General features: G+C 34.6%; 1 protein-coding gene across 1 annotated transcript in view; it reads left to right on the top strand.

The window, feature by feature from the left end:
• Window positions 1-5,436: 5,436 nt before the first annotated feature.
• The window catches only part of LOC137640514 (peroxidase-like), a 51,070-nt gene continuing 44,770 nt past the window's right edge, over window positions 5,437-11,736 (top strand). The window contains exon 1 of the mRNA XM_068373040.1: window positions 5,437-5,723. Within this exon, the coding sequence (XP_068229141.1) occupies window positions 5,704-5,723 (20 nt within the window). The 5' untranslated portion in view covers window positions 5,437-5,703. The remainder of the gene's footprint in view (window positions 5,724-11,736) is intronic.

Below are 11,736 nucleotides of genomic sequence, written 5' to 3'. Positions count from 1 at the left end.
TTGTAAGTAATGATACTTCAATTTGAAAAAAAAAATATACTTCCAAATCAATTTTCAGTAATAATCTATTAATCATACTAAGGATTATGCATTAGTATCTAAGAGTATTAATTCTAACTGAATAATAATGAAAAAAAAATTTCAGGAATGTATTCTAGAATACTAGTCTATTTTATCATATTATTTCACAAAGCAGTTTTAAAAGATAATTCCATAGTTTCTGGTAACCATGCTATGGTTACTGACTTATGCCCATTATTTTTGTTTTGAAAACTATAATCTAAAATCTGGCCAAGAAATAATTAGGGTAACTTTGAGCTGGATATTTACAGAGAACAAGCCCCTATTTAAAGAAAAAATAAAGTGGATAAAAGTTTACACTAACTGTTTTTATGTATGTATGTATGTATTAGATTGCCCAGCTAAAGGAAAAAAAAATAGCAGAACACGGGCTCTTGTGTTGACAACCCGTAAGTGAGGTAAGGATGTGAAGGTGGTAAGGTTTTATATATGAAGGAGGTACGGTTATATAAGAATAATGATGGGATGGATTTGAAAGGATGAAAGCACCATGACGACTATGGCAGGAGTCCGAAGCTCAGCAGAGGAGACGCAAAACTGACGTTGCCCCCATAACCGGATCCTCTTCGGTCCCGGACAAATTTGATTTTTTCTTATTACAACGGTCCCGGAGAAAGGGAATACACAAACGATTAAAGAGCCTATTTTCATGTGAGGTCATGCAACTAAGTAATGTTAGATTCGAAGTTTAAACCATCAAGTTACAGGCTTCTGTGAAAATTGTGAATACGGCACTGTGCACAATATTAGGGTTGGGGTGGCCCATGTCGTAACATTTTGGCCTGGTGACCACCAGACTGAGGTTCGAGCCCCGCTCAAACTCGTTATTTCCTTTGGTCGCTGCAACCTCACCATCCTTGTGAGCTAAAAATGCTAGGTTTGAGGGAGCCTATGGGTCTATCTGCTGATTCATCAGCAGCCTTTGCCTGGCCCTCCCTGGTCCTGGCTTGAGTGGAGGCACTGATCATATGTATATATGATCAGTCTCTAGGGCACTGTCCTAACTGCTATTGCAATGTCACTGTCCCTTGTCTCTGTCATTCATGAGCGGCCTTTAAACCTGTAATACCCTATACACGATAGTTCTCATATAATCCACACAGCTCTTGTCTTCCATTGAGTTTACTTGTAGTCAGGAAGTGGATTACTAGTATCATGTCCCCAAATAAATTTTAAGATTGACGACATCGGTTAAAAGAAAGAAAATGATGAGACGAAATTAATCTTACCGACTGAGAAAGTATTTACGATATTCAAGCAATAATTTCAATTGGTCAACGGCGCCCTTTCGAAGCGACTTCTCTCAAATTATTATTATTATTATTATTATTATTATATTATTATTATTATTATTATTATTGTTATCATTATTATTATTATTATTATTATTATTATTATTATTATTATTAGTAGTAGTAGTAGTAGTAGTAGTAGTAGTAGTAGTAGTAGTAGTAGTAATAATTACAATTGGTCAACGGAGCCCTTTCGAAGCAACTTCTCTCAAATTATTATTATTATTATTATTATTATTATTATTATTATTATTATTATTATTATTATTATTATTATTATTATTATTATTATTATAAGTAATAGTAGTTGTAGTAGTAGTAGTATTAGTATTCTCATGAGAACACAAATCTTTCGAACTAAACCAAAATCACCACATTTTGAAAAAAAAAAAAAAAAAAAAAAAGTAAACATATGCCACAAATAGTCCAACACCCGTAATCCTCATTAATCTGCTTTTAACCACATTCGTATAAGTTCCTTTAGATATGTATTTCGTAAGTTTCTGAGAAAAATTTGTATTAAAAATCGTACTGCTTTATGCTGATTTCATTCATAATGCCAACAGGAAATAGATGTTTATGGCAGTGAAAAATAAACTCGGTCTCATCCCTGAGAGTAAATTACATTACACATAATTGAGAGAAAAATTAGGGATAGTCTTTTAATGTGTATTGTGCGGTTGTCCGCATTACGTATTTGTTAAACGGATATAAAACTATTTCGTTATCCTAATCCTTGTATGCAAAATATGTTTTTATATAGTGAGTTGAATGAACTTTTTAAGAGTACTATGAGTGTCATAAATTGGAGGGTGTGATCACTGAACTCTGTTATAAGTGACGTGTCCCTAGGTGATGTGTTTGACAGTATATTTCCATCACAGTGGAAAATTCCACAAAACCTAATAATTCAGCATGTTGATGGAGCAAGATTGCGTCTTACTTGCAGAGGGTTAGTCAGTGCCATTAGAGTGATCGATATACAAGGTACTCACCTGAGAGTATTGGCTATGTGCAAGTATATTCACAAAACTTTTTGTAATAAAGTGAAAAACACCCATCTTCCGAATCTTATTATCCATTGACATGGGACATATATATATATATATATATATATATATATATATATATATATATATATATATATTATCTCCTCCTACGCCTATTGAAGCAAAGGGCTTGGTTAGATTTCGACAGTGGTCTCTATCAATACTTCTCTATTCATCATCTCCTACATCACGATTCATAGTCCTCAGCTATGCAGGCCTGGGTCTTCCAGCTCTTCTAGTCCTTGTGAAGCCTAATTAAATGTTTGTCCTATATATATATATATATATATATATATATATATATATATATATGTATATATATGTGTGTGTGTGTGTGTATGTGTGTGTGCATGTGTGTGTAGTTTATTGCCACAGATATCTTCAGATATTAAGTTGATTTTACCTTGGAAATAACTTGGACCTGGTTAGGATTCGTTCAAACCGCATCCTTATGAGCTAAAGATAGGGGTTTGGGGGGAGCCTATAGTTCTATTTGCTGAGTCATCAGCAGCCACTGCCTGGCCCTCCATGGTCCTAGCTTGGGTGAAGAGGGGGCTTGGCCGCTGATCATATGATATATGGTCAGTCTCTAGGGCATTGTCTTGTTTGCTAGGGCAATGTCACTGTCCCTTGCCCCTGCCATTTATGAGTGGCCTTTAAACTTTAAATCCTTTGCTAGCAGGTTATTTCTTACGTAAAATTTGATGGATGGTGTCATGACTTATAAAGATTTTATAAAATAATGGACTGTTAAGGAAGAATGGTACAGGATAGAGGAATGGATTGGATTTATAGATATGGGTATGTAACCTGGTGCTGTAGCCTGGGAGGCCATTCAACACCCGAGTACATTTGAGGTTAAAACCCTAGTAAACTATAGAGATGAAAGTTAGAAGAGTTGGATAGCAAGATGGAAGATAGGAAGTAAGATTGGAAGTCAAGTAGAGGGATATAAAGCAAGTGTAGCTAGGGGCCGAAAGAACACTGCAAAGACCACTTAATAATGCCTACAGTACACCGCTCGAGGTGTAGTGGCGGCTCTACATTCGAAGGGAGTACAGAATATAGAGGTTGTTAAAAGTAATTAAAAGATTTTTTCGATGGACGCAAATAACATTTTAGAACATGATAATGTTATGAATGACTAATTTTGGTATGAATATGGGCCTGAGACAAGAATTATTTTATATATGGAGTGATACAAAACTTCCGAGAAAGACTTCGGTTTAGTTGCGAAGCTGTAACATAAGAAACAAGAAACTAAGGTAATGACCGTAACTGGAAACTAGGAAGATGGAGCAAGCAATGTTTATATGGATAGATGGTTATGAATAAGAGTGGATTATTATTATTATTATTATTATTATTATTATTATTATTTTCTATCAGTCTTCCAATTGGATGGTAACCTATAGTTTATTTATTTTGTAATTTCCTTTCCTTATTTTCCCTGTTGGAGCCCTCGAGCTTATAGCATCCTGCTTTTTCCAATTAGGGTTGTAGCTTAGCTAGCAATAATAATATTAATAATAATAATAATAATAATAATAATAATAATAATAATAATAATAATAATAATAATAACTTGTTAATGGGTTGCCCTCGAGCTTATAGTATCCTGCTTTAATAATAGTAATAATAATAATAATAATAATAATAATAACAATAATAATAACTTGCCAAGGGGTTACAGTATATCCTAAATTGTTAAAAGCAGTATTTCTATAGCATCTATTCATTATTTTTTACAGTAAACAAAAATCTGCTCTCTAATGACCAAGATTATTGTATTGTGGACTATTTGCCTAAGACGGAAGGACAAGGCTGAATACATAATTTACATCCAATAAAATGGCAAAAGCTACGAAAGTTAGTAATTAATTCTGGCAGTGCAAAAGCGAATTTTGGCATTTATTCTAGTGGGATTTGAAGCCCCGCCCATTTCCAGTAGCGCCATATAAAAAACGGGATCCGGGAAATTTCAGTCATTCCGAAGTAGAGATTGATTCAGTATATTTGTTAATTAGTGTTGGTAGTTTGGTGGACCAGTTTTTTAATAGTTCTGACGAATGAAATCAGTTTTTGTAATAGTTCTGTTTGACGAATGAAATAAGTTTTTGTAATTGTTCTGACGAATGAAATAAGTTTTTGTAATAATTTTGACAAATGAAATCAGTCTTTGTAATAATTCTGACGAATGAAATCAGTTTTTGTAATAATTCTGACGAATGAAATCAGTTTTTGTAATAATGCTGACGAATGAAATCAGTTTTTGTAATAGTTCTGTTTGACGGATGAAATCAACACTAAAATATAATTTGTTTTTAAAGTCTGGCTATTCGAATATTATCAAATTGTGTGTGGAATAGTAAAATACCATTGAATAATTAAATAAACTTAATGGAATTTGAGTGATTGAAAAAAATTTGTAAATTGTACTCCAATTATAAGCAATCCACAAACTCAAACCATAATTAATTCGGGATAAGAAAAGGCTTCAAATTTAATATCTAAAGTACCTTGAAGGTGAAGATCATCAGAAAACACAAACTAGAATTCAAGTATTCATGAGTGAAAATTTCGAATTCTGAGAAAAAGTGGTTCAGCTACCTTACCGGAAGGCAGATCACGTGATAGAAAATCCCAATATAAAAGTATTTTCCTTAACTGCCTTTTATAAATCTTTAAATCGGCTTAATTTTGAAAGGAACACTTAAAAAAAAACAGTAATTTCAATCGGTAATTCTCCGTAAAAAGATGCTAATCTCAGCCGTATTTCAGTGAAATAAAGGCGACAGTAATTTTTACCCTTATGGATATTATCTCTTACGGGTTGGTAACCGTAATATCAACCCTTTACGTCAATATATCCGTTATAAAACGGTAAATGCGAAAAAACAGTCATTTCAATCGGAAATTCTCCGTAAAAAGATACTAATCTCAGCCGTATTTCAGTAAAATAAAGGCGACCGTAATTTTTACCCTTATTGATATTATCTCTTCCGGGATGGTGACCGTAATATCACTCCTTTACGTCAATATATCCGTTATAAAACGGTAAATGCCAGTCAATATTTATTCCTGGATTTTTACCGTTTTTTACGTCAAATTGTTAACAGTGAACAGTTCACCATCACTGAAAAAGAGAATTTCATAAAGCTTGATTTTGGCAGTCACGAATTTTATATATAAGATAAGAACAGAAAAAGCTTCGCCAATTATAGTGCGAAAAGTAAGATATACTTAGTCAAAATTCTCAAGAAAATTTGACTCCTTTTAACATGGCCGTATATTTGAAAAGGTAAAGACTATCAATTTCAGTACTTTATAACCCATTCACTATAGTCAAATCTTTTTAGCGAGGCAGATTTGCACCGACTCGCAGCGGTGCCCTTTTAGCTCAGAAACATATCCTGCTCGCTGATTGGTTGGACAAGAGATAGCAGGAAACTTTTCCGAGCTAAAAGGGCACCGCTGCGAGTCGGTGCAAATGCGCCTCATTAAAAAAAAATTGAGTATAGTTTCTGTGCGGTCTATCAGAATGCAACTCCTCTTCATTCATAGAAGCTAGTAATTCTTTAACTTTGTCTTATTATCTTATGCTAATTTGTATTCTTTTAATTTTTCAGTTTTTCTACTCTTCTTCAGTTACGTAGTTGAGACCTAGCAAAAATTCTCTTTCATTACTTATTATTATCATTATTATTATTATTATTATTACTTGCTGAGCTACAACCCTAGTTGGAAAAGCAGGATGTTATAAGCCCAGGAGCTCCAACAGGGAAAATAGCCTAGTAAGGAAAGGAAACAAGGAAAATAGAATATTTCAAGAAAAGTAACATTAAAATAAGTATCTCCTATATAAACTATAAAAACATTAACAGAATAAGGAGGAAGAGAAATAAGATAGAATAGTGTGCTCGGGTGTACCCTCAAGCAAGAGAACTCTACCCCAAGACAGTGGAAGACCATGGTACAGAGGCTATGGCACTACCCAAGACTAGAGAACAATGGCTTGATTCTGGAGTGTCCTTCCCCTAGAAGAGCTGCTTACCATAGTTAAAAAGTTTCTTCTACCCTTACTAAGAGGAAAGTGGCCACTGAATGATATGGAGTGATTAACTACATCCTGTATGATTAAACAATTATATAGGTGTATGATCTCATTTGTTTAGCTCCTTCTTTCACAAGGGATTGCAATATGACCGCCACTGTATATTCATTTAGCTCAGCAAACAATTTTCTCTTGAATTAACGTAATTATTATTATTATTATTATTATTATTATTATTATTAGCAAAGCTACAACCCTAGTTGGAAAACCAAGATGCTATAAGCCCAAGGACTCCAAAAGGGATAAAGAGCCAAGTGAGGAAAGGAAACAAGGAAATAAATAAACAAAATCAGAAGTAATGAAAAATTAGATTAAAATATTTAAAAGAATATTAACAACATTAAAACAGATAATTCATATATAACTATAATCAGACTTATGTCAGCCTGTTTAACATAAAAACATTTTCTGCAACTTTGAACTTTTGAAGTTCTAATGATTCAACTACCAGAACAGTAAGTTAGCCTCCGGTAGTAGGCCTATATGATAATAAAATTACAAAAGTAATAAACTAGAGATTAAATTGACGTTGTTATTAAAAAAGGAGTGTCTTGAAATGGTATTTTGAACGTGATGCACATGATGGTAAATTGAAGTGATATTGAATCTTTTATGACAATATATATATATATATATATATATATATATATATATATATATATATATATATATATATATATATATATATATATATATGGTGATGAAAAGTACCTTAAAGGGGCATCTGTTGAAAAGTATTATGGAACTGACACCTATTCTGAACTTTGACGAAAATTAATGTAAATGTTAAAAGAGGAAAAATATATGATTCTTCAACAAAAAAAATCACTTTTGTGCAACACAACCCCAATGACTAATTTTCTTCAAAAGATAATGAATGATATCTTTACCGAGTGAAATCAGCGAGCTATATTTGTTATTTTAAAGCCACCATCGACATCCGTTTCCTGTTTAAGTCTGATCCCATGGAGACTGTATAGTCTGACCTGTGTCACGTAAGATCCGATTCTTTAGCCCAATCCGTTTCCCATCTGGTCTGATCCGTTTCCGGTCAGACTGGTTAATTTCTCGCAAATTCTGATGACGGGAAACAGATTAGCAGCACAATAAGACCACGATAAATAAACAATAGTACAAAAGGGTTGCGGTGACCGATGTGGTAACGCCCCTGACTGGTAATCACCAGACTCGGGTTCGAGTCCCTCTCAAACTCGTTAGTTACTTTGATCGTTGTAACGCCCCTGACTGGTAATCACCAGACTCGGGTTCAAGTCCCTCTCAAATTCGTTAGTTTCTTTGCTCGTTGCAACCTCACCATCCTTGTGAGCTAAGGGTGGGGGGTTTAGGGGAGCCTATAGATCTATAAGCTGAGTCATCAGCAGCCAATGTCTGGCCCTTCTTTGTCCTAGCTTGGGTTGAGAGGGCGTTTGGGCGCTGATCATATGTATATATGGTCAGACTCTAGGGCATTTTCCTGCTTGATAGGGCAATGTCACTGTCCCTTGCCTCTGCCATTCATGAGCGGCCTTTAAACCTTTACAGATCTACATGTGTCCCTGTATGACAACTCCTATTAAAATCCCTCACGGTTGAAATAATTAAGAGATCTTGCTCAAATCATTTTTCTTGATAAACCTTGAATTTTGATCAGGAAAATTTATACCTCATCAAACTTTCAACTGGGCTCCACAAGGCTCAAGAAGAGTTGGAAGACCCAGGCCTATATGGCTGAGGCCTATGTAGCGTGAAGCGGGAAATGATGAATGGAGAAGTATTGAATTAAAAGCTCAAGATAGAGACGACTGGTGAAATCTAACCGAGGCCCTTTGCGTCAAAAGGCGTAAGAGGAGATGATGATGATTGTGATATATTAATAATATATCATAGCGATTCCGACGAAAATAAAAAATCCACATTGATTCTTCCCACATCTGATTATCACTTAAAAACATCAATTACTTCAACAATACTTTAAATGTGTTTATTTATATCATTCCCTCCGTCAAAGAAGTTGGGCGGAGGTTATGTTTTCGCCCCCGTTTGTCTGTTTCTCAACTTGTCTGTTTGTTTGTTTGTTTGTGAGGCACTTCCTGGCCATAATTATACCCAGTAATGAAACTTTCAGGGATTAATTGTTATGTTGAGACTTGGAAGTAATTCAATTTTGAAAGTCCTAGGTCAAAGGTCAAGGTCAGGGTCGAGCAAAAGGTCGACCGAATTGACCATAACCTTAACCCAAACTTTGCACACTGTTGTCACACAGACTTCCAATACGAACACGAACTGAACTGATTCTAGGAAAGGCAAGATGGTTTTCAGAAATAAGCTGCCGCGGAGGAGGTCTGCACTCTCAGTGCTTCTCTAATTAATATTGTTATCGTTGCTTTTAATATTGTTACTGTACACACATTACCAGGCAATAAAATAACATAATTACCAAGTAGCCCAACACTCATCGTGATTCTGACAAAAAGCAGGACATTATACCGATGGACAAAGGCTTCGTGTCTTATAAACAGTAAGAGCAAGCACTCCGAATATTTCGGATATCCGAACCAGCAAACTCTATGATGTATACTGTTTAATATAAATGTGTATTTCCTAATAAAAGATTAAAAAAGATCACAAACCGGATGAGTTTCATGGACTAAAGAAGGGCCTGGGCGAAACACACTGACGAAACATTTTACGCACGGAGGAAAGATGAAGACAATAGCCATTTTCAACTGTTTCATTATCCAACTGTTTCCTTCTTCAACTGTTTCTTTCTTCAAATGTTTCATTCTTCAAACGTTCCATTCTTCAACTGTCTCACTCTTCAACTTCATTCTTCAACTGTTTCTTTCGTCAACTGCTTCATTCTTCAACTGTTTCTTTAATAAACTGTTTCTTTCATCAACTGTTTCTTCCTTCAAATGCTTCATTCTTCAACTGCTTAATTCTACAACTGTTTCTTTAATCAACTGTTTCTTTCTTCAACTGTTTCTTCCTTCAAATGTTTCAATCTTCAACTGCTTCATTCTACAATTGTTTCTTTAATTAACTGTTCTTTCTTCAAATGTTTCTTTCTTCTCCTGTTTTATTCTTCAACTATTTCTTTCTTCAACTGCTTCATTCTTCAACTGCTTCATTCTTCAACTGTTTCTTTCTTCACCTGTTTCATTCTTCAACTGTCTCTTCAACAACTGTTTCATTCTGCAACTGTTTCCTTTTCCAACTGTTTCTTTCTTCAACTGTTTTTTGTCTTCAACTTCTTCATCCTTCAACTGTTTCTTTCTTCAACTGCTTTTTTCTTCAACTTCTTCATCCTTCAACTGTTTCATTCTTCAACTTCTTCATCCTTCAACTGTTTCATTCTTCAACTGTTTCATTCTTCAACGGTTTTTTTCTTCAACTGCTTTAATCTTCAACTTCTTCATCCTTCAACTTATTCATTCTTCGACTGTTTTTTTTTCAACTGCTTCATTTTTCAACTGTTTCATTCTTCAACGGTTTTTTTTCTTCAACTGCTTTATTCTTCAACTTCTTCATCCTTCAACTGATTCATTCTTCAACTGTTTTTTTTCCAACTGCTTCATTTTTCAACTGTTTCATTCTTCAACGGTTTTTTTTTTCTTCAACTGCTTTATTCTTCAACTGTTTCTGATGGTTGGTTTCGCGATGGGCTCTGCAGTAGAGTCATCAGGCTTGTCTTTCTCATTCTCTGCCCAGCTCATTTTGTCTCCCATTGCACAATGTTTTACTTCTTGTTTTTTTAATTTCCGGTGACATAAAGGTACGACTCTCATTTTGGGGGATGAGAACAGGAGGGATTTTCCTACTGGAATATAAAATTGAGCAAAAGAAAAGAATAACGATCACACATGGATAATTTTCCTTTCGTTGCGAATTTCTGACTGAAATAAGTTCTTTGTTTCCTATGAGAAATAGGGACTAAAAATAAGGAACAAGTAAGTATGATTTTTCATCCTAAAATAAGAGAAAAAGAGAAAACATAAATAATAATGATAATTAAGCATTCATTTAAGAATTATAGCGAAAGAGTTTCATCAGAATAGATACTCACTAGAACGTCAGCCGGTCAAGCCCAACCTCCCACTAGCCCCACTGTGGTGTCCAACCACAGCAGTGGACTCCCCTTTAATCAGCTTATACCCATGGTCCCAGGCTAGGATCGATCTGCTGCCATACGAATGCTAGGCGAACACGCTATGAAAAAAATCATCTCCTTACATTAATATGTAATTGCTTAATTTGGCTTTTTATGAACAACTTCACCAACGTCAAATTTTGCTAAGAAACATGAGAAAAAAGAAAACAATAAAATCCCTGCTTTCGAGCAGCATGGTGGGTGGCATGAAAAAAAGGACAAGAACAAAAACAACAGCAACAAAACATGACTATCAACAACAATGATAATAACGTTCTAGCTTATCAATTTGTTGGCATGGAGTTCAAGACCCTCTCTAATATTGTCTGTATCTTCATTATCCTTGTGAGCAAGGGATGGGGTGTTTGGGAGAGCATATAGGTCTACCTGCTGAGTCATAAGCAGCCATCGCCTGGCCCTCCCTAGTCCCTGCTTGGGGGAGAGGGGAGAGGGAGCTTGGGCGCAGATCATATGTATATATGGCCAGTCTCTAGGACATTGTCCTGACCCTTTATTTACCAACTGTTAACACATGTATATCACTGGAAAGCATGTTAAATTAGCACTCTTTTTATATATGATCCAAATATCCGAAGAAAATTAAATAATCAAATAAAATTAATTTATTTTTTCATACTCATACACCTGGCAACACTGAGATTACCAAACTATTCCTCTTCGCTCAAGGGGTTAACTACTGCAATGTATTTCTTCAGTGATCTTCAAACCTTTAATAATAATGTCTCATTAAAATCTCATGCTGCCTCAGTTGATATAATTACATTAGCAAAGTAATGTCTTATGTGGGTTAAAGATACGTCTAGGTTGTCTTTTCTTTACTTTTTTTTTCAAATTGGTGAACAAAACATAGATTTATAAGGAAACGTTTCGTCTTCAGATTTTTATCTGAACTGATAGGGATAGAAATAAGGTAGCCTTATACAAGGTAAAGAATAATGTGGATTAAATACCTATTGTGAAATACTTTTTTAAAGCCTTTGGTAGATTCAAAGGGGAGGTAATAAAGACAGTCTTGAGAATCTTTATTTT

This window comes from Palaemon carinicauda, chromosome 5 (assembly GCF_036898095.1).
Source record: "Palaemon carinicauda isolate YSFRI2023 chromosome 5, ASM3689809v2, whole genome shotgun sequence".
NCBI classification, from domain to species: domain Eukaryota; kingdom Metazoa; phylum Arthropoda; class Malacostraca; order Decapoda; family Palaemonidae; genus Palaemon; species Palaemon carinicauda.
This window is presented reverse-complemented; position numbering and strand designations above follow the sequence as displayed.